We start from the raw sequence: 24,165 nt of genomic DNA, 5'->3' as shown, positions 1-24,165 counted from the left end.
CAACCTTGTCTAGTACCTTTGCTAATTTTCATTTCTTCGGTAAGATCTGCATTAACACACAACCTTGCCCTTTGTTCGGAGTATATTGCTTTTATCATTCTTATAAAACTTTCTCCCAACTCCATTTTTTCCATTACGGCGAACATAAAGTCCCAGCTTAAATTGTCAAATGCTTTCTCTGCATCTGCAAAGAATAATGCTACTTCTTTTTCTGGATGTCTTTCATAATTTTCTACAATATTTACAACAATCCTAATATTGTCTCTTATTTGTCTTTTGGGAAGAAACCCTGCTTGATCTTTCTTTATAAAATTTAGCAAATGTTGTTTAAGCCGTTCTGCCAAGATTCTTGTAAATAATTTATAGTCATTATTTAGTAACAAAATTGGTCTGGAGGCGGCTGCTTGTTCTCTGCTCTCCGTGAGACTCTGCCTTTTGTCTTTCTTTCTTCTACGCTCCCTCAAGGCTGTCCTGGCAGGGAGTGGACTTGTTAAATGTTAAATGGTTTCCCTGCTCTTTGGTCTAATAAGAGCCTCTAAAGCTTAGGAGCTGCTGTTTTCGCCTTATTTACTGCGGCTGTTATCTGTGGCGTGGTAGTGAAGGATTTATGGCCTTGGTCTATAGCAGGCAAAATCATTTCCTCCCCAGACCTTATGAAGATACTTGTGTGTGGATAGTTGTCTTTTTCCTTCAGTGTGGATAGTTATAAGATAAGAAACTTAAACAGCTTAAACAGCCCATTAAATGGCAGGCAAGCGGCCTAGAGGTGACGTTGATGAATTTGGCGTTTCACCAAAGAGCAAACAGTTGAAAATTAAAGACTTTTTTGGACCAAAGACAAAGCAAGCTGGGCACTCTGTGGAGTATAACATCAAGACAGCTAACCGTTTTACCCCACTTGGGGAATATTTAGACCTACCAGAGGAAGTGGAGTGCGGTTGCTCGCCTCAGCCGGTTGGGAGGGCGGCAGCTGTGGATGATCCTTGGGGCGTGGCAGTTGCCCAGCAAGAATTTGACTGAGGGGGACTGTGTTGCATCAGCAGGCAGCAATCTGCTTGACCTAATTGCAAGAACTTTTGATTGCATTTTTCAAGGTATGGAGGAGATTTCGAACCAACTTAAATCTCTCACAGCAGCGATAGCAGGACTGTCCCTCTCAGAGAACAGCAATCAACATATGCCAATCAGATCATTAACTTTGCAAAATTTTAGCAGTCCACGAAGGTCTGGGCAGTTTACACCCCAGAGAGAGAAAGGTGAGAACTACCAGCAATTGATTCTCCAGCCATGTAAGATCTGCTTGATGGTATGTAAGTACAGGGGATCATATCCATACTGGGGAAATAAATTCATGGCTAAGAGTCGGCTTAGCGAACTTTTGAGGATTAATCCAGCTGCAATTGACCTTATATCAATAGAGCCGCTCAATCATCAGAGCCAAGCAAAGAAAGTTTTACTCTCTTTTTCTTCCCCTAACGTCCCCACTTTACTCCTCAGACAAAAAATGAAACTGAGCACAAGGGTTTTTCCGGTACGTGTATTCCAAGACAATGTTGTTCGGGTCCTATATCCTATGAGGCCTTGTGTCAACACTTGCTCTAATAATAGACGTGGAACGCAGAATTTTGCTACTCCCCCAAATGCAGATCAGAGGAACCTATCCTCTGTTGGTCTACCAGCCTTCTGTAAGCAAGTTGGGAGTGATTCCCATGATATGAGGACAGAGTCTGAGGGTGTTTCTTCAGGATGAACTATGGAGGGCATTACTTCGCTGGCTTGTCAGATGGGAGATGGAAATGGCTGGCTAGAGAGCACTGAGGAAAAAACGCTGCTGCAAGATTTTGCATACCTGCCAGCGGGGGATCAAACAGCCATACTTTCCAGACTGGGCGGGGTTTATAAAAGATTGGAAGAAGTTTACCAAGCCCGTCTGGAGAAGGAGGCATCACTGGACAAATCGGTAGCAAGGGCTGATAGCTTAGGGGAGTTTAACCAGGGAACTGGGGCCGCAGGAGTGAATCCCTCCTTGCCCACATACGCAGCCCAAATTTCAGGGAGGACAAATGAAGTGAGCTCCACCGCGGAAAAGCACTGCCATTATGGATTTTGCCCCCATTTGTCAGATAATCCTGAGGTCATCAAGCAAAAGGTCAAAGAAGGACTGAAGAATCATAGCCACAATGGATGTGTATTCCAGGATGCCAATGGGGTCCTGGACACAATAGAGACAGATTGACTGACCCCTAGCCAACAGGAGGGTTTGACATTCCATTCTCTCTCTGTAATATCATGGAACATCATGGGATGGGCTGCTAGATCTAGGGAGCCAGATGCTAAGAACCTCATGAAGAAATATGATGTTATACTCCTCCAGGAGACTTGGTCTTTAGAGTCTATGACTCTGGACGGATATAACATATATGAAGCGCAGGCTGAGCCGTCGGTGAGAGGTAGAGCCAAGGGACGTTTGGGAATACTGATATCAACAGCTCTGAGAGTCCAAGTCATCCAACCACCTTTCTATACCAGAATGGCAATGGCTCTGATCCTCAAATTTAAAAAAATTGATTGATTGTTTTTGAATGTTTATATTCTCCCCACTAAAATCAAAGCCCACACAGAGCTTGCCTGGAGAGATTTGGAGATTTATATGGAGGAGTTATTTAGGACATACCCGACAGCGTATGTTATAGTGGGAGGTGATTTTAATGCTAGATTGGGAAAGGTCTGTAATTTTTTACATTTTTGGCATCTCTATCTTCTTTAGGTATCAACGAAATAACAGCTTCTTTCCATGTATTTGGTACTTTCCCTTTTATTCTTATTATATTCATCAACTTCTGCAATTTTGGTATTAATTCATCCTTAAAAGTTTTAAAATATTTAGCTGTATATTTATATTTATATATAAAATTTCATATATATAAAAAAATATTTATCTGGCCCAGGAGCTTTTCCATTTTTCATTGCGTTGATTGCTGCTTCAATTTCTGTCTTTTCAATTGGATCATTCAAAACTTTTCTCATATTTTCAGTTAGGGGTTCTATTTTTAACTTTTGTAAATATTCATCCATCTTCTCTTTCTTTATTTTAACACCTTTAAACAGTTTGGCATAGTACTTGGAAAAATTCTCTTTTTATTCCCTCTCGAGTAACTACTTCTCTTCCATCTACCACAATTCTGTTAATATTTCTATTTTCTCTCTTTTTCTTCAATTGCCAAGCCAAATACTTTCCTGGTTTATTTGCTCCCTCAAAGGATTTCTGCTGAAGTCTTTTCAAACTCCATTCCACTTCTTTATTCAACAAATGTCTCAATTGAGTTTGTAGTATTGTAATTTCCCTTAAAATTTTCTTTTTCCCTGGTCTTTTTCTCAACTCCCCTTCCTTTTTTTATTTCATTTTAAATGTCCAACAACTGTTTTTCTTTTCTTTAATAATATTCAAAGTAATCAACACTCCTCTCATTACTGCTTTATAAGCATCCCAGACCGTCTGAAAATCAATATCTTCTTTATCATTCACTTGGAAAAAGACTTTAGTTTCTTTTTCTAGATATGTCACTGTTTCTTTATTCTGTAGCAAATCTTCATTCAGTCTCCATCTTCTCAATTTCTTGGACAATTTTGTAATCCACATTATTGGGTTATGGTCAGACCCTATTTTAGGTAAAATCTCTATCTTCTTTGTTATAAGACTTAAATCTTTATTCCCCACAGCATGTCAATTCTAGAAAAAGTTTTGTGTCTTGCTGAAAAAAGAGTATAGTCCCGCACTTCAGGATTAAATTTCCTCCATGTATCTTCTAAATTTTCTTATTTAGCCAATTCAAAGAAAGACTTTGGCAATTTCCCTTCTTTCCCATCATTTTTTTTCCCTCCAGATCTATCCAATGAGTTCTTAACTGTTTCATTGAAGTCTCCCATTAACAATATTTGATCATAGGTCAGTTCATCAAATTGTTGTGTAATGTCTTTGAAAAAAGCATCCTTTGCAACATTAGGCGCATACAATCCCAATAACGTTTTTTTCCCATTTAATATTGTCTCCACTGCTACAAATCTTCCAACCTTATCTTTAAACACTAATTTTGGCTCCAATTCTTGTTTGATATATAAAACCACTCCTCTTTTCTTCTGTTCAGCTAGTGAAAAAAATTCTACTCCCAATTGTTTATTCTATAAAAATTTATAATCCTTTTGTTTAATATGTACTTCTTGCAAACATATTATATTACAGTTTTGTTTCTTAATCCAATGAAATGTTGCCCTTCTTTTTTGTGGTGAATTTAGTCCATTAACATTCCAGGACAATAATTTGTAATCCATCATGGTGCAAATTCTTTATTTTCTTCAAAAAATCTACGCAACTCCTGAGTATTTGTAAGTGTGACTCTTTTCTCCTGGAGTTCAAAGCTCAAACCTTCAGGTATAATCCATCTGAACCTCATGCCATTGTCCCTCAATTTTTCTGTCAGCTTTTTATATGATCTCCTATCATTTATCATTTGCCTTGGCAACTCCTTCATGATTCTCACTTTACTGCCTCCCACTATCAGTGCCTTTTTTAAAATTTTATTCATGATCCTTCCCACCATTTCCTTTGTCATATATCTTATAACAACATCTCTTGGTAGATTATTTTTCTTGGCAAAAAGTGAATTCAGTCTATACATATAGTCATACATATTTTTAGTCTCTTCAGGATCTTCATCTAAAAATTCTGCAATTATTTTTATTATATATCCTTTCAGTCACCATCCTCCACTTCAGGTACTCCTCTCAGACGTATCTGAGTTTCCATCAATTTGCAGTCATGGATTGTCACTTTTTCTTGAATTTTCAACAAGGTGGAATCATATACTTTCATTTTTCCTTCTACTTCCTGCACTTTCTTAGATGTTTCCCCAGTTTCCTTTCTGAGATCTTCCATATCCTTTTTAATCTCTGCAATAATTTCTTCTTTTGATTCATCTATCATCTTCCTTCCCCCTCTCATCATTCTGGCTTCCATCGCGTCCAATTGTTCCTGCATCTTCTCCAATGAAAGAGCCCTTGTTCAGGGCTGCTTGGCTTCAGACATTTAAAAACACCAAAAATTTTAACCTCACAGATTTTGGATTTAACTGTCCGGTTCAAAAGATTAGGGCTTGCTTTTTATAATAAACTTAGTTTCACCTTCCTCAGAGCTTCCTAGACCAAGATATAAATTTTTAAAAAACTTTTAAACCCTTCAAAAAACAACGAAATTTTAGATCTCACTGATTTTCATTTTGACTATCAGATTCAAAAGAGTAGGGCTTGCCGTCCTCTGAATATTTATTTTTAAAGTTTTTAAATATTCCAAAATGGCGGCCACAACTTTTTATTACTTCTTGCAATTTCTTTTCCCTTTTAAAAATTTCCGAGGACCACACAAATAATATGACCAATAGTTCTTATCTTCTTACCCTGTTTTCAGTTGATTCCAACAATTTATACTGTCCCGAATTCTTTTTATAACAATGTTTATAATTTAGCCTCCTAGCAATGGCCGCCGATGTTTCTCAATGGTATATATTCCTAGAGTAGGTTTTCTTTCCACTACTTCCTGTTTTTGTTACCACAAAGGCACAAGGAGATCTCACGATACTTGACGTATTTCCTGTCTTGCTCAGATGTGCTGCAGGTCTGTTCCAGTATGACAATGTTGCTTTTACTTCCAAAACCACAAGTAGACAAAACAATAAATTCCTTCTCACTTTTTAGCAGTTTTTAACACTGTCCTTTATATTTATAAAATCCAAATTTCACCTCTTCCTTCCCTCTTCTTCCAAGCTCTCTATATTTTCTTTTCCCACCTTTTAACTTTGTCCCTTTAAGCTATAAATAGCTCTGGAATGAAAAAATAATCTTCTGTACCTTTTCTTCCAATTATCCAAGTTTCCACTGGTCTTTCAAAGCTTTAGATGTTTAGCAATGTCCAAGAAGGTTAGGATCCTGACGAGCTTATGTCAAATAAATGACTCTAGGCACTTCTGCAGACGATGACTATGCAACTTCTCCTGAGACCCCTCAAAGCCTCAAAGAAGTCCCCTCCGGGGCTCCCTTTTAGCCAAGGTAAATCTTGGCTGGTTTTCTGTGCATGTCTTGGACTATTCTCTAACTGAGAAAAGTAGGCAGTAGGCATTAATTTGCCTTCCACTACCCCGAACAGGAGTTCCAGCCTGCTCCCATTATGAGAGACAGCTCAGCTCGGCATTTTCCTCCCCCGGAAGTCCCTTGCAAACTGTTTTGAAATGCTGCACACCATTATCTCTTCCTCCTCATTTCTCTCCCTTGTTCCCATCACTTGTTGCAATGCACACCTGCGTGTATTATGTCTAGTGTGCTTTTAGTAACAGATTGTATATAAGTTTGCAACCTTGGGCTGGGAAACACTGGACAAAGACCACTGGGAAAGTACCTGTGTCTGGGAAAGGGCGGGGGGGTTGCTTTGCATCTCCTAAACCCTATGTTATCCCTGGTCCCTCTACCTACCCCCAGATTTGACTCAGAATGCCTGTCTGCGTGTACTTACCTGTATTCTGAAATAAATGAAACTTTACAAGAACTTGAAGTCTTATTTATTGAGTACCACGGGGTCCTGACATAGAGTCAAATCTTCCTTGGGCAGCATCCTCCTCACACAGCATGAGTGAGGAACCTGGATCCAAGGAAGCAATAGGAGCTGCCCTCCCAGTACAGGGCACGACCAGTGAGAGTCAGCTCGTAGATCTCGGAGTGGTACCAAAGACAGTGTCCCTCCGAAAGCGAGACCAGCAGCCGTTGGAGAGGATTGAGGAGAGACTGTTAGTTACTCCCTGCACATGGTAGCCACAGAGGTCTGGGATGGGGCCAGAACGCCAAGCCTGTCAGCTGAATCTACTGGGAGAGGGTGACCATCCCAAGTCCAAGGAGTTTGAGGAAGAAGAGCCAGAACCCCTGGGCAACCCGGGGGGGGGGGGAGATGGTGACCGGGCAAGAACAGCCAACCTACAGCGCATCCAGCCCAAGCTGAAAGATGCAGTGGGGCAGATTCAAGACGAGCTCCATTTCATGAGTGATTTCTTCCTGCACAAGCTTCAGCTACGCCCCTCCCCCTCCCGGCGCTTCCAAGAGCTCCAGACCTGGGCCCCACTTCACCGACTGGGTTGTCAGCGAGACCTGCTCTGCCAGGAGGGTAGCCGCCACAGTTGCTGCAGCAGCCACAATTGCTGCCACAGCTGCTGCTACTGTCGCTACCAGTCCTGCCTCCACAACCACCGGCGGTGTCACAGGGGCCTGTTCCTCCGGCACCCGCCCCTCCTGTGCAGCCACCAGTGCTGCCACCGGGGGCCCCTCTGCTGGGGCCTCAACCAATTGTGCCAGGAGGTCCACCACCCAATGTCCGGAGCCCTGCTGTGCACTTCAACAGGGACCCTGGGAAGCTAGAGTTTTTTATCATCCAGGCCCAGAGTTTCTTACACCAATGGGGTGCCTCATTCCCTTTGGAGGAGCTGTGCGTCGATGCTATTGGCGCACACCTGGAGGGCCCTGCAGCTGACTGGTTTATCACCCTGTACGAGACAAATGCACCTGAACTGTATTCTGCATAGGAGTTTCTATGATTATTAGGGTTTGTATAATCTTTCGGGCTCAAGTGCCGTGTTCTACTGGAGAAAGTTTTCCTTCCAGACGTTTCATTCTCAGCTGCGGAGAACATCCTCAGTGGCGTTGCAGCCGGAGCAGGCGCTCTGACCTTCTTGGCTGCTGTGCATTGAGGTTTCTATGATTGCTGCTGCGCCAGTTCAAAGACCCCATGAAAGAGACCAATGCTATTGCCCAGTTGGAAGCGATCAAGCAAGGGAAACGGTCGGTGAGAGAATATGTGCACGAGTTTCACATGCTTGAGGCGAAGGTACGCAGCTGGGACAAACAGATGAAAGTCGCGACCTATAAACGGGGATTATCGGCCAACTTGCTCCGGTGGGTGCTAGTGCAAGACAATTCTGATACTCTAGTGGGTTGGATGCAGCTAACAAGTGAAGTGGATACCCGCCTCCGCCAAGTACAATTGCATAGAGTACCCCTCCCTCAATAATCCCTTTGATGTATACCTTAAATGCTTGCCTTGACCATGTACTTGCCAGTCTTTCAATTTAACTCTATAGTCTAACAACATGTTACAATAAACTAGAAACTTATCAAAAAGGCCTCGTTATTGAAACATCAGACTTGACACTATGGTCACCTCAAGAATAGATCACTGTAATGCTCTCTACATGGGGCTACCCTTGACCCTGATGTGGAAACTTCAGCTAGTGCAGAACACTGCAGCATAGTTGTTAATGGGGCTCCCTCAATAGGAGCACATCCAACCAGTGCTGAAGGAGCTGCACTGTCTACCTTTTGTGTTCTGAGTCCGCTTCAAGATGTTGATATTGACCTTTAAAGCCCTATATGGTCGAGGGCTTGCCTATCTATGGGACTGCCTTTCTCCATATGTTCCCCAGGGAGCACTGTGTTCAGGGATGCAAAACTTACTATCTATCCCAGGACCAAGGGAGGCCAGACTGTGTTCCACATGGGCTAGGGCCTTCTCATGGCAGCACCAGAAATGTGGAATGCCCTCCCGGAGACCCTAAGGGCCCTGTGGGATCTTTCTCAATTCCACAGGGCCTGCAAAACTGAATTATTTCAGCAGGCCTTAACACCTAAACTGGGAGAGGACTGCCACCCTACACTACTGAGGAAATACGATCATCATAGGATCACTGCCAGAAGAGAGAAGATCCTGCCTATACTGAGGTTGAACAGCACCTTAAAATGTATTTTAAATTGTTATTTTATCGTTTTAAATTACAATTGTAATTTTTTTTAATTGACTGTCAGCCACCCTGAATCCGCTTGCAGAGAGGACAAGATATAAGACTGAAGTGATAAATAAATCTGGAGAAAACCATAGGACTGACTGAACGGCCCCAGGGAAGGGCAACAGGAAGGGAAATTCTTGACTGAATTAGAATTCAGGATTACAAAAGTGGAGACATGAAGCTGAGTCATATATTTGGTGGGAGCTTTGTGGAAAATGGGAAGATTTGAATTGGGGGTCCCAGATTGTCACAGGACAAATTGTGCTAATGATCAGTGAATGCATGTAATGTAAAAGACAATAAAGGAAGAGGTGTCTTTTAGCCTGGCATGACTCCATTGCTGTGGTACTGTTGGCATTCCCTTATTTTCCCCAGAAAGGCCTCCTTGGAGGCATTGGCCAAGGTGGTCCCAAGGTTCTCTGCTGTGTTCACCACTGCAAGATTCTCTGTGAGGCACAAAACATGGCAGTTGACCTCCGTGTTCTCTGTGTGCCTCCATGGACTTGCTCACAGTGTGACACGTGCAGGACATGTAGACAGGCGGGGGGGCATGCAGGTGACACTGGGGAGGGGACTGACAACAGCCACACCCCTGGTTTTGCAGGAACATTCTTACGTTTGCTCAGGACGATGGCTCAGTGGCAGAGCCACTGCTTGGGAAGCAGAAGGTCCCAGGTTCAATCCCCAGCATCTCCAACTAAAAGGGTCCAGGCAAATAGGTGTGAAAAACCTCAGTTTGCGACCCTGGAGAACCACTTCCAGTCTGAGTAGACAATACTGACTTGGATGGACCGAGGAGGGTCTGATTCAGTAGAAAGCAGCTTCATATGTAATCTTGTGCTGAACTGTTGTCATTTTAGCAGTAGAGAAGGTGCCACTCATGCCAGGGGTCGCTAGGAAAGGCTTGACCCCAGAAGAGCCTGTGTGTGTCACAACACCTTTCCAGAAATCTCTGATCTTTTCAGGTGGTCTCAGTTCCCAAATCAGGTTGCAGAGCAGGGAAGGATGCAGGAAACAAAATGATCAGACAACTTGAAAGAAGTCTCTTTCTGGTGGGGGCAGACCAGATAGTTGATACAGCTATGGCTGGTGCTGAGGAGGTGGGTTGAGGAGGGGTTAGAGACTCAGCCCCTCTAATCCCCCCTCATGCCAGGGAAGCTGACTGGGCAACCTGGGGCCAGGCACACACTCTTAAGCTGAGTGACCTCACAGGGTTGTCGTGAGGGTAAAATGGACACCACAAGGGGAAGAGGTAACCAAAATGTAATGTCACTTTGCTAGTGTCACAGATCTCCCCCTCCTGTCCCCCCATATCCTGTTTGGAAGGAAATGTCCCTCTTCTCAGCAGGTTTGCGGGGCTTCAATAACCCTCCTTCTGTTCTTTCATCTTTAGAAATTGTCGACCAGGAACTGGAGGAGAAATGCAAGGTCATGGAGGCCCAGCTGCAGGAGAAAGAAAAGGACCATCTCGAGTTGCGGAAGGAGCTCCGGCACAAGGAGAGCTTGGTGGCTGCTCTGCGCTCCAGCCTGCGAAGCAGAGAGAGGAAGTTCCTGGAGGAACTGAAGAGGAGGAGCCACCGCGTGACCATCCTCAACACAGAGCTGCAGAAGCAGACTGAGGCAGCTGCTTACCTCTCCTTCCAGCTGCACGCCACCAAGCAGAAGCTTCACGGTTCCCGGCAAAGTGCCAAACCTCTTGCTGACCGGCCTCCGGAGAAGTCCTTCCTCCATCAGCCCGTCAGCGAGGCGAGGCCCAAGAAACGGACCCAGAAGTCCCCATCCCGCAGGCAGGCTGCTGGCTCCTTCCATGGCAAGGGGGCCTTCAAGGACCCTTCCTTTCGTGATGGATTCCGCAGTTTCGAAGATGCTGAGCCCATGCCTGACCCGGCCCTGTTTTTGTGTCCCAAATGGCACCACACTCCTGCCCACTGTTGGAAATTAGAGGCCCTCTCCTCCACCAAAGCAGGGGCTGACCAGAGTGAGCCCCTCACCCCCCAAGGTCTTCCAGCCCACCCACCCAGGAACCAACGGAAAGGTCACCAAAGAGCATCCCGGCAGCCTTCCCAAGAACGTGCAGGACCCACACGCAGGACTTGGGGGAAATCGAGACCCTCTTCCCAAGGGGATCAGTGCAAAGAAAATGGAGCAAGCCCCCACCATGAAAAGGATGCTGAGTAACCACAGAATGGAGGGGGGGCACCTTCTTGGTTTGAGGTAGCTTTTCTAAAGAGGTTGTGGGGGAGGGCAGGTTTTTGCAAATCAGGGGCCAGTTTTGGGGAAAGTGCTCAGACCTCCCAGATCCAACCGTGCTTCTTTCAGCTGCTTCAGTGCTGGAGGATCTGGGCCCTCCTCCGTGATTTGTTCCTTCCTTTCCTTGGCATCTTCCCCACCCCTGTCTCACCTGCCTGCTGGAGCGGGGAAAGGGAATCGTGTATGATTGTATGAAGTCATTCTTCCTGATGCACAGGTGCACCATTGATCATCTGCAGAACACCACTCTAGAAGAATGTAACCCCCAAGACAGCCTTTTTGCAATGTTTTATTAATATATGGGTAATATGGAGGAGAGGATACAGTGTAAAGGCGTTAGTTATATGCAAAAATTGTTTTTTAGTCCATCAATTTTACTTCGGAAACAAAACAATAATCTGGAACTCCAGAATCTAGGGAGAAATTTAGGAGAATTTCAAAGGCACCCCTAGAATGTTGTGACATAAATGTAGTAAATATCGTTTAAAGTCACAATGCTGTGCAACATTCAGCCAGGAGAACTGGAAGACTGGCACACACACACACTTCCCACAAGTTTTCGTGCCTTGAGATTACAGCTTAGTGAGTTTTCCATTTCACTTACTGGCATACATTTCAAACCTGGAGACTTGATATTTTGTATTCTTGATTTTGATGGCAAAACAGCATTTTTGGTGCTGAAGTTTGTGTTTTGACTGTTCCAAAGGTGTGCAGCTTTTTTTCATGGAAACAGCACAATGAGGTGTGAGGATATCAGCTCCGAGAGGAGATGGCCACAGAGATTGAATGTGTTGGGGTGGGGGGGGGGGCGTTGCTGGATATTTTGGGTTTCTCAAGAGCAGGGCATTCTGAAGAAGAACCCCTTTTCCTCACAGCGGAGGATAGCGAGAGCACCAGACCCTCTTCAAGGGCAACGAGGGCTGCTGCTGCTGCTGCCACCTCCTGGCAGGACTGGGAAGCTGCTGCTGCTGCTTGTTGAGGGCAGAGCCGGCTGCAGGATGTGCGGGGGAGGGGGGGAGGCCTAAAAATGTTAGGAAGTGCTTTGAATAAGTCGCACCACTGAGTAAATAGTGCTTGGCAAAAAGCAAACCAATATCCGGGAATAAGAGATGCAATCTTCCATTTTTCTTTCCTTCTTCGGACTAGGAAATATTTCTAATACTATATGAAATGTTTAGGTAAACTTTTGCAATGGGAAAATATACCAATCATTGAGACTTCTATTTCTCCCCCCCCCCCCCCCCCCGCCCATTGTAGATTTCTGGAAATGTTTGCTCCCCATCATGCTTCATGGCCCCAGGAGCATCTGCTGTCATGAGGCTGAGCAATTCCTTTTCTACAGGCTTGTTAGGCATCATTTATTTGTTGTGGACGTCAAGGTGGCATTTTGGAGCTTCTCAAGAAATGTCCAGCAGCCCAGGCTCTCAGCAAGTCCCAACAAGCTCACCTTTAGCATAGTGACTAAGGGCCAAAGTAGATGTGATGGCTGCCACAAGTTCAGCTGGGGCTTCCCAACTCATTTTGCAGTCAGATGTGAGATTCCCAAATACTCCAGGGCTGCTTCCACTGAGGAGCCTGGCGGGGGGGGGGGGGGGAGACCATCAGCCTTCCCTCTCCACACAGTTTTCTTGAATGGAAACAGCCGCCAGCATCCTTGGTTGCCAAGTTGTGAGCTAGTTAGTTCTCTGACATCACATCTGTCCATCAAATTATAGGGGAACCTGCGACCTGACCTGTAGATGCAGTATCTAATTTGACCCCCATTGCTATGGGAACCCATCTCATCAGGCACCTGGGATATTTCCAGCAGCTCTGAGTTGGGAAATACCTGGAGATTTCAGGGATGGAGCTGGGAGAGTGTAGGGTTTGGGGAGGGGAGGGGAGGGGCCCCAGCAGAGTACAAGGCCGCAGAGTCCTCCTTCCAAGGCAGCCATTTTCTCTGGAGGGGGGGACTGATCTCTTTCATCTGGAGATCAGTTGCAAAAGATCTCCAGGCCCCACCTGGAGGCTGGCAACTCTATTTCCAGCCATGGTCTCTCATGTGGGGATACTGGGCTTTTTTTCTTACCACCAATGTTAATATTGTGTGTGAGGTTAAGAAAGGACTGGAGGCAGAATTGCACATGACCTGTTTCACCTGCTGTGGCAAACAGGACAGAATCCACCAACCTCTAGAACTGCTAACTTCTGTGGAGTTGTGAGATGGACAGATTTAAATCTTTAGAGAACATAGAAGGTTGTATGACAATCAAAAGGAATATATGGATTATTTAGTTGCATTGTTTTTAGTACAGATTAAGACATTATAAACTAGACAATGCAGTCTGAAACATTCATTTTTAATGTTCAAGTTTATCAAATTATTTTGTTTCTCTTCCTTGTGCAAGGATGTTCTGCTGTGGGAAGGCAGTGCTCCGAAGTGCTCTTAGCATGTATCCACACGGATTTCTAAACAGCCACCTTATATTTAGCAAAGAGGAGGAAAAGAATGAAGGAATGAATGATGAAATAAATTAAGGTAGAAGAACGGAATCATGCCTGGCCCACTGTAGATTTCTGATTCTATCTTCAGAACCCCCCCCCCTCCTCACCTACACACACAGATTAGTTTTTACAGACTTTTACACTTACTCCGTGCTGAGACACACAGCAGCTTACTTTCTTCTCATCTCCATTTTATCCTCACAACCCCCCTGCGAGGTAGGTGAGGCTGAGAGGGTGCATCTGGCCAGACTTCTGCAGGGCTGGGAGCCTGGATCTCCCACATGCTCGCCTGACACTCCAGCCAGGATACCAAACCGGCTCTCAGATTACCTCAATATTTCCTTCTCTTTTTTTAAGTCTGAAGTTTGACTGCAACAAACAAGAGTCTGGAAACACCTGAGATCCTGTAAGCAGAGAGGCCAAATGGGCAGAGACAGCTACTGGTCAAGAGAGGCGCTCTTCCGCTAGTGGCTCCGGGTGGATTCTGAGGCTGCCACTTGCCTTCCTCGGTTCCTGCTCATCTTGGGGGGGGGGGTGGAGGGAGGATTTGTGCCCAGAGTGGAAAGCGATGGGCCAGGCAGTCCTAAGCAGAGTTGCCCCCTTCTGAGATGACTGGAGAAAGTGCATTTAGAAGAGTGTAGCTTTGCTTAGGACTGCAGTGCAAGTCAACCTCATGTCCTCCAGACAGAGTGAAATGTGATCCAGAGCTGGATTCTGCACCTCCCCTTCCCCTTCCACACATGCAGTTATTTTGGTTCTGTTCAGATGCAACACAGCCATTAAGTGCTCGCAGAAACCATAATTAGCAGACATGAAACTTAAAGACATTCATCTGTTGTAGTTTGGCTGGCTGGTTCTTTCACACTGGAAAGATGGTCTATGTGACTAAAGAATAACTTTGAGGTTCTGCTTTGGAGATGAGGAACATAAACTATTATTTTGATTCCCATTCTGCTGCCTTTCTTGCTGAAAGAGAGCAAGATGTCACCCCTATACCATTTGCAATAAGAGGTTGCCTCCAATTAAGCCAACCATTCAGGATTAAGGAGAGGGCCTGAGGCCTTTAAAAGTTGTCCACCTGTTTTTTCTCTGCCAGAAGCTCATGTGCTTTTAGCAGCTTTGTGGCAGACAGGTGGTCAACAGATGAAGTCCCCAGTGGTGGGGGACTTTGGCTTACAGATAGATGTCTGCCTGCTAAAAAAAAAAAAATTCCCTTCAGCTAGCATCAACCCTAGAGGCTATAAGCAGTTCCAGACAGGTACCTGAGAGCCAGTTTGGTGTAGCATGGACTCTTGCCTGGGAGAACCAGGTTTGATTCCCCACACCTTCCTCCACATGCACCTGCTGGAGTGACCTTGAGCCAGCCATAGCTCGCTCAGCTATTATGGGAGAGCTCTCTCAGCCCCACCTACCTCAAGGTGTCTGTTGTGGGGAGGGGAAGGGAAAGGAGATTGTAAGCCCCTCTGAGACTCCAAGTGAAGGGTGGGGTGTAAATCCAATATCCTTTCTTGTGCCAGGGTCTGGCTCCACCTGAGAGACACCCCCCCTCATCCCACAGCCACCAGTTGCCTCTGCTGAGGCCCTCAGAGGAGAGGGAGGAAGCGGCCAGGCACTTCTGGCCACCACCATGGTGCCCTCTGACAACTTTCCTGCCACCTGCTGTTATTTTTAGAAAGTAGGTGGGGTCAGGTGGAGCTTTTGCCCAGCAAGGTGTCTGATTGGCCACTGGAGATCTGATTGGCTGTGGAGGTTTTTTGAAAGGTTGCTGTGGCAGTCATTTCGTGGCTGCTCCCATCATCCTGTTGTCAGAATTCCACAGAATGAAAAAGGTTGGGGACCTCTGGAGTATGTAAATGTTGCTGTCCCCTGTATCCTGTTCCGTTTATTTATTTGCATCCTGCTTTTCTCACCTTGCGACTTTTTTCACCTTATGAGGGTTTACAATATTGTTTTCCACTCTTCTGTGTTCTCTTCACAACAAAAGCCTTGTGAGGCAGATTAGGCTGGGATCCAGCGAGCTTCCATAGCAGAGTGAAGATTCAAACCTGGTTAACCGTGATACCACTTTACCGGTTATGTGGTCAAGGACATGTGGAAGGTCCTGGGTTCAGTTCCCTTGAAGGATCTCAGAGGGCCAATCCAGACATTGCACACATGTCCCATGCCCACAAATGAATCCCTAGATTTGGAGAGCCAGTTTGGTGTAGTGGTTAAGTGTGCAGACTCTTATCTGGGAGAACCGGGTTTGATTCCCCACTCCTTCACTTGCACCTGCTGGCATGGCCTTGGGTCAGCCATAGCTCTCACAGGAGTTGTCCTTGAAAGGGCAGCTGCTGTGAGAGCCCTCTCCAGCCCCACCCACCTCACAGGGTGTCTGTTGTGCGGGAGGAAGGGAAAGGAGATTGTGAGCTGCTCTGAGACTCTTTGGAGTGGAGGGTGAGATATAAATCCAATATCTTCATCATCTTCTTCAGATGCCTGTGAGCCCAGTCCAGGGAGATGGGCTGAAGCCTTTTCCTCTGGGTCATTTTCTTGACCTGGAATTGCCCAGGGAACTGATATTTGGTCCCCTGGGGGAACTGACATGTAGCCTACCAGGATGAGTAAGGTGCCTTAGTGGGACAAAAAATGGTTCCCTAAAGGCATTTCAGGTCAAGAAAATGGCACAGGGGGCTTAACACACACACCCCTCAGCATCTCATGGTCCCAATCTCAATCAGGCCCATGTGGACCTGGGCATAAAGTTCTCAGCAGAGAACTCCCAGAGCACGTGTCAGAGGTGGTGGACACCCAGGTGACTTGTGAGTGGGCTTCAGCTGGCTGGGGTGAGGAAACCAGTTCCTTGCACAAGAGAAGACCAGTGTTCCCTCTGAGGTGAGTTAGCGTGAGCTAGCTCAGATTTTTAGCCTCCAGCCCACACATTTTTGACTTAGCTCAGGAAGGATGACCCCAGAGCAGAATAATTTGTGCAGTAGCTCACAACTTTAGTGCCAATAGCTCACAAAGTAGAATCTTTGCCCCCAAGACTCTGCAGCTTAGAGGGAACGTTGGACAAGACCCTGAAGGCAGGCTGAGTGGACATTGACAGTACTGTGGATCAGTTGTCTGGCTCAGCTACACAGGGAGGGCAGCTTCCTGGGTCCATCGTGTGGTTTCTTTAAATGGGTGTGTTGCTTTGAGAGCCCAGCTTAAGCTCAAGAAAACTGGCATCTGAACCATTCTGTCCATTGAGGTACAGGAGAGAGCCGTCTCTCAGAATGAGACTCTGCCAGTGAGCACCTTTCCTCCATCTTAAGCTACTTATCTCCCTACTGCTAAAAACTGCCTGAGAGACAGTTCAGGGCTCAGGCAAAGGCAAGGAGAACACGGGTGCCTTAGGAGTCCCAATTTTAGTACTGCCCATCAATCACCTTTCTATTCTGCCTTTTCTTCTCAACAACATACGGCCACTTTTCCTTCCTGCATTTTTCCCCTTACAAGAATCCAGGTGGTCTATGTTGGTCTGAAGCAATAGAATAAAGTTAGAACCCAGTCAGGCACATTTAAAACCAACAAGGTTTTATTCATTGTCTGAGCTTTCATGTGCACCCGCATGGCTTCAGAGACACAGAGCCGGTGCATCCAGTAGGCAGCATGAGGCAGCTGCCTGGAGCGTGGCTCTGAGGAGAGGCACCAGTTTTGGCACTCCTGCCCACCCTCGCTTCTTCAGCGAGGGAAATTGTGAGCTTGGCAGCTGCTGTGGGGCTTCCAGCCTCAGCATACATGCATGCTGCTTGCTCGCTGTCACTCCGTCCCTCGCATCTGTGCTGAGTGGAGTGACAGCATGCGCTTATGCATGCTAATGCAGAAGCCCTGCTATGGCCACCGCTGAGCTTGCCCTCGCTGAGGAAGCAGGGAGCGCCTGGCCTGGGGCGCCAGCCTTGCACTGATGCTGCAGATACAATGGAATGGAAGAAAACCATTCAAATGTATTGAAAAGCAAATCAGCATATAACATTTTGAGAACCAGGAACAACAAGCAAAGTGTACAGGGTCAACAGCTGAATGGATCCAGTTAAAGGGGGACGATATTTTAAGCAATAAATATGTCAATATAGGAGATAAGTGTATAAGAAAATCTTTTCTAATTGTGTAAAGGAAGCTCAGTTAACTTTCCCAGTTTAAACAGTAGAATGGAGCTGCATTGTTGCCACCTGTTGCAGAGGGCTTTTGGAACCAGCAAACCAAATCTGGAGACTGCATAAAACCAGGCTAGCACTGTTCAGACCAGGATCCTTGAAAAAAGGCTGGACCCTGAAGGATTAGGCCCTACTTCTTTGCTTTTGCCCTCACCTCAGTTCTATGTTTTCTGGCACAGAGGGAGAACAATCATACTAAACGTATATAGGATTATATGTACTGTATCTCAATGTACCATTTTTGTTGGGGTTGGACAATCAAGTTCTCTGATAACCTGGGGTCTTCCCACTATGTGTTAGTGGGATTCCAGGGTCACAAAATGGTGTACAACACAGGTTTCTGAGAGTAACTTCCTGATCTATAAATAGCACAGGCTGCAGCCTTCAGCTGGCTGCTCCTCCATGCATACCCAATGATGCCACCCAAAGCAGTGTTCCGGGGAGGGAATAGCTAGTGCCGCTGTCATGAATGGACTTTGGGGCAGGAACCAGCCACTCTGGGTTGGGAGAGTAGGCCCCAAATGCAGACTACAGAAGGGTGAGCTTTACCTCCATATTTTTCTTCCACTCCCATCCTGCATTCTGGGAATTGTAGTTCCCAGGATACTTGGCATTAATGATGATGGAGAGGGGGCTCAAATAAGTCTTAATTCACTAACTGCACCACTGACAACTGCTGTTGGGAGTCAATATCTGTCAAGGAAATGGCTCAGGAAGACAGCCATCCTGCTCTCTGTGCAAATCAAGGACTACTTTTTAAGACTAAAATAACATGTCAGGTCAGTTGGTGACAGAGCTCCAGCACAATGCATCATTTGGCCCTTGGACTAGTTTTGAGCAATTTCATGCCATGAATTTCTAGGACTGTTGTGGAGTAGCATGTTTGGGTGCTGGGAAGTCTACCAGGCACACAAACATGCAGGTTTGCAATTCAGTTCTGTCATTTGCCTAAACCAATGTTGGGGCTAATCCAAAGCTCTGTGAGGGTCCCATACACCATTGAGGCTCCACCTGCCCAGGGCTGCCCTGTGCAGACAATCCAGCGCATGAGCAAAAGGAACCCCAGCTCCAAAAGAAGCACCACCTCCTTAGCACTGCAGCTTCTGGGTGTGCAGCAAAGTTGCTAGTGCAGAACAATCGTGCTACGCTAATGTCTATTTGGTAGGAGGGTGTGTTGGATTTTGGGTTGTCCCTTTTAAAAAAAATGGCATTGCTATAACCTCAATCTGAAATCAGCATAGTCAGCATTTTTACATTTTTGAGTCAGAGGGAGCCCTGGGAGTGCCTGGGTGAAATAGAGCATTCTCTGACAACTTCGGGCGGATGGGCCCATCTGCATAGACTTCCTGATGAAGTATGCCCTACAACTAAGGTTTTTACCATGGCTTTCTGCACCTTTGGTCATAGGCTTTTGGTGAGACAAGATAATACATAGCTTATATCTATACATATATGTATGTACAAAAATGTACATAAAGTGTATTTACATTTATTCAGGGAGGGTATATGCTTTGTATGAAATGGACCGATGCTTTGTTAACTTGTAAAGCTTCACAACTGCACTGGGAGACAGAAGCCCGGCAATAATTCTAAGTGATGTTGGCATTAGATTCACTTGCGCCAACAACAGCATCCTGACTACAGCTTAACAATCACGTGGACCTTGATTTCCTAACTCGGCACCTTTCTGTTCTGGATTTGTACTGTCTGCTTCAACACCCATTTGTTTTATGGGTTGATTATTCACATGCAAATGAAAATGTTTTTTCCCATCCCTTTCTGAGTCCTGCAAGGATTGTTCCACCTCAGTCAGAAATATGAACCAGAGGGAGGAACAGGAGGAGTCCAGCAGTGTGGGTTACCCAGGCTGGGTGCAGGAATCTGACCTCAGTCCTCTGCAACACTCACGCATGGATTCTGGGTTCTCCTCAATCCCCACATCCATGACATCTAATTCAGATTGCAACTGTGGTGCTCCACTGTGGTGCTCATACAGCTTCATCTCCCCCCCCCCCCCCCCGTGCCATTTTTCTTACCTGAAACAGTCTTGGAGAACCCAATTTGGCTCATTAGGGGAACCCTTAATTCATTAATGGGTATCTCCAAGAGGATAAACAGTGCCTCTTAAGGAGCCCCTTCTCCCTGCACACCACTGTTGCCCCAGGTGCAGGGAAACCATGAAGAGCCAGTGGGATACCTGGGGAGCATCCTGGACCCAGCCCGTGTTGTCTGCCATTAGAGCTCAGGCCCTCCCAAAGACTTCTTGAGCAGTGGACAAGGAAGTCAGTTTGCATCTGGGATTACAGGTGAGAGATGAGGCTGCCAACTCTGGGAGGGGGACTCCTGGAGATCTGGGGGTGAGCCTGGGGAAGGAGGAGTTTGGGGAAAAGAGGGGCCTCTATCAGTCCATGGCCCAAAGTAGCTGTTTTTTTCTAGGGGGAAAACGGTTATTGTAATTCCAGATTTCCAAGCCTCACCTAGTGGTTGGCAACCCTAGGAGGGAGGACATGGCAGGATATTTTCCCTTGTGAAAATAAAACACAGAAGGCCAGGGTGTCACTGGCAAGGGTTCTGAGCTCCTCCCTGACATGCTAGCTTTTTATGCACCCAGAATTGTGTTTTCTGCATGGAGAAGCATTTAATCGTGTGAGCCTGTGACCAGCGGGCCTCTTCACCAGTTCTTTGAAAGCACCAGACCAAAGGCAGGGAGGGGTGCAGCATCATACTGGGTATGTGTTCATTCATATGTCCTTAAATTGTTGGAAACCAGCATAAGCAATTTCAATTAAAAGCCATTATTCTCTGACGAATCCATGGTTGCTAATGAAAATCTGCATTGCACGTGTACCCCAGGGGTAGGCTTACTGATGGTTAATTTGAACAAAAAACACCATGTTTTAAATGGTGTAAAGGAGTGATTTCCCACCATGGGGGCTCACAAGTTTTCCAACACTGCCTTAGGAAATGCCAGGGTACTTGGGGGGGCAGTGGCTGGGGAGGGTGTGAGTCAGCTCTGGGTGATATTCTAGACTTCCTCCCCTAGTCACTGTAGTTTGTACTATAAAGCCAAGGGAAAATTCCTTGAGCATTACAATGCAGAGGCCATTCCCCCCTTCCCTGCTCCTCAGTTCCTCAGGGTGGGAGATTCGGCTGGGGTCAGCTAATTGCCTTCTCAGGGTAAGTACATTGGAGGCTTAGAGAGTTAATTTGGTGTAGTGGTTAAGTGTGCTGACTCTAATCTGGGAGAATCAAGTTTGATTCCCCACTTCTCATTCACATGTGACTGCTGTTGTGATCTTGGGTGAGCCACGAGTTCTCTCAGAACTGTTCTGCTCAAGAGTAGTTTCTGTCAGACCTCTCTCAGCCCCACATCCCTCACAGGGTGTCTGTTGTGGGGAGAGGAAGGGAAAGAGATCATAAACTGCTCTGAGACTCTGAGTGAAGGGCAGGGTATAAATCCAATCTCCTCCTCCTCCTCCTCCTCTTCTTCGGAAACTATGGCTACCACAACCTGTTGCCTGGCCCCACTTCCTTCTGCCTCACAACATCTCATCTAATCAAAGAACCAGTTCTGGCTTTCCTGTAAACAATGTCTACAGCATTCCCCTAATCCAGCAAGGTAGTCACTTTCTCAAAGAAAGAGATCAGGTTAGTCTGATATGACTTGTTCTTGAGAAACCCATGCTGGCTTTTAGTAATCACAGCCATCCTTTCTAAATGTTCCAGGACTGACTGATGATTTGTTCTAAAACTTTTCCAGGTATAGATGTCAAGCTGAGGGGTTGGTAGTTATCCGGATCCTCCTTTTTCCCCTTCTTGAAGATAGGGACAATATTTGCCCAGCTCCAATCTTCCGGCACCTCTCCTGTTCTGCAAGAATTCTCAACAATAATAGCCAGAAGCTATTACATCCGCAAGCTCTTATAGAACCCTTGGAGGCAGTTCATCTGGCCCTAAGGACTTGGTTTCATTTAAAGAAACTAGGTGTTTATGTACTACCGCTATGCTAATCCTAGGTTGGAACTCCATGCCCTCATTATATGTCTTGTTTTTGCCATGTTGAGCACCGTTTCCCTCAGAAGAGAAGACTGAGAAAAAGTAGGAATTGAGCAGTTCCGCCCTCTCTTCATTACTCATTACAATTTCACTTTCCTGCCCTCGCAATGGGCCTACCATATCCTTGCTCTTTTTCTTACTCTAAACATAAGAAAAGAACCCTTTTTTGTTGTTTTTAGCATCTTTGGCCAACCTGAGCTCATACTGAGCTTTAGCTTTCCTAACTTTTTCTCTACAAGCACTGGTGATTTGTTTATATTCATCCTTGGTTATCCAATTTCTAAAGGAGTCTTTTATTTCTCAAATCTTTAGAGAGTTGTTTATGGAGCCACTTCGGCTTCTTCCATTTTTCCTTCTCATAGGAATCGTCTGTGATTGCACTTTCAGTACTCCCCTTTTAAGAAACTCCCACCCTTCTTGAACCCCCTTCTTCCTAAGTATTTCTGACCATGGGATTTTACCCAGCATAGTTTGTCGAAGGTTGCATTTTTGAAGTCTAACCTATATGTCTGACTACGTACAGCTTTCCCCTTCCCTAAGATTGTAAATCACAAAATCAAGAACCACAGCTGTTGTTGTTACTAAACACCCAGCTGCTGACATGTCATAACCAACATCCAGGCCCTGGGAGTATATGCCACGCCCTAGAGGCCTGCTAAAAGGAAGGGAGATAATAAAATAAAATACCTTGGGAAAACTTAAAAGAATACCACATAGGTTCTTATGGTCAGTGTGTTATCAGGTCCCAGGTCTACCAAATAAAAGGACAAACTTATAGAAAAATATATATACTTTATTTACAAGATAAGGGAGTAGAGAAACAAAAAAAGGGATATAAAAACCAAATAAAATAAACTGTGCACAGAGGAACACCAAAGAAAATCCTGAGGCAATTTGCCTGCTTCCCCTACACTGGACTGTGTAGCCAATTCAGCCAATTACTTAAACTATACTCACTGACGCTCATACAGTCAGGCCCACAACATTAGGAGACGTCTCAGAGTCCCGGTCTCCTTGACTTTTTTGTGATGATACTTCTTCTTGATGTCTCAACTCAAAGAAGATTTATGAGTTCTCTGAGCTCTCTGAAGACTCTTAATAATGTTGGTGGGCACCTAGCCTGATTATATCCCGGCTAATCAATTGGTTAGCCAATCATTGATGCAATCTAATCTTGGAGCTGTCATCTATCCTTGGCTTTAGATGCTAACCTGTCAAGGCTAGATCTGAATTATCTATCTGTCACTGTGGGCTGACTTCACAGGTCTGACAAATTACCTTTCATCTTATTTGGGTAAGTGCCTGTTATCTTAGCACAATGCTGGTCCAAATCCTGGCAAACTTACATTCATACAAAGACACTGAATACCACAAACACTTAGATGTTTTACAGTTTCTTGACACGCCCCCTCTAAAAAAGCTTGATCCATAATCCTCAAGCTATGATCATATCAATTTTAACACATGAAACACTTACATACAACAGTGCTATACAACCTGGATACTACATTACATTTAAAAACAAACATGTACCCACTAAGGTGTCCAGACAAAAAACATACAGACACAATGGAAACTTAACATGATGTGTCAACAAATACATTCCAAAACAATGTCACAAAATACAATTTCTTCATGCCCTATGGCTTAGCACATCTGCAACTATATTCTCCCTACTACAGATATGGGAAATCTCTAACTGATAGTCTTGCAGGCGCAATGCCCACCTCATGACCCAATCATTTGCCCCCTTCATTCTATCTAGAAAAGCCAGGGGGTTATGGTCCGTTTGTACATGGAACATCATACCCATTAGATAAGGGTGTAATTTAGTCAATGCCCATACTATTGCAAGGCATTCCTTCTCTATCACAGCATAGGATCTTTCACTTGGGAGAAGCTTCCTACTCATAAACACAACTGGACGTAACTCTCCCCCTTTGTTGTATTGGGCCAAAACTGCCACTAGTCCCTGAAGCTGCGATCAATGAAATGGCGATTAAGACGACTGGAGAGACAATAGTGACATACTCGCGACGAAGCTACGAGAACATCTTATAGGTCATTTATGCGGACCTATGAGATGGCAGTCCAGGCCACAAAGAAGACTTACTTTGGGTCCCGGATTGCATCTGCGACCTCGCACCCAGCACAATTGTTTAGTATAATTTGGTCATTAACAATTTTACCACATGGTAAATATTAGAGAATTGGAAATAGGCTGTGAGGCTTTTGCGAGGTTTTTTGCAGATAAAGTCTCGTCGCACCGATGCAACCTTCCCACCATAATTGATACAGTGAAAGAACTTGGGGCACCGAGCACA

The 24,165-nt window shown here is 45.4% G+C and overlaps 1 protein-coding gene across 1 annotated transcript in view; it reads left to right on the top strand.

The window, feature by feature from the left end:
- Positions 1-11,823, top strand: part of CCDC92B (coiled-coil domain containing 92B) — a 74,419-nt gene extending 62,596 nt beyond the window's left edge. The window contains exon 4 of the mRNA XM_060259482.1: positions 10,267-11,823. Within this exon, the coding sequence (XP_060115465.1) occupies positions 10,267-11,051 (785 nt within the window). The 3' untranslated portion in view covers positions 11,052-11,823. The remainder of the gene's footprint in view (positions 1-10,266) is intronic.
- Positions 11,824-24,165: the final 12,342 nt, after the last annotated feature.

Source organism: Heteronotia binoei, chromosome 18, assembly GCF_032191835.1.
Source record: "Heteronotia binoei isolate CCM8104 ecotype False Entrance Well chromosome 18, APGP_CSIRO_Hbin_v1, whole genome shotgun sequence".
Classification (NCBI taxonomy): domain Eukaryota; kingdom Metazoa; phylum Chordata; class Lepidosauria; order Squamata; family Gekkonidae; genus Heteronotia; species Heteronotia binoei.
This window is presented reverse-complemented; position numbering and strand designations above follow the sequence as displayed.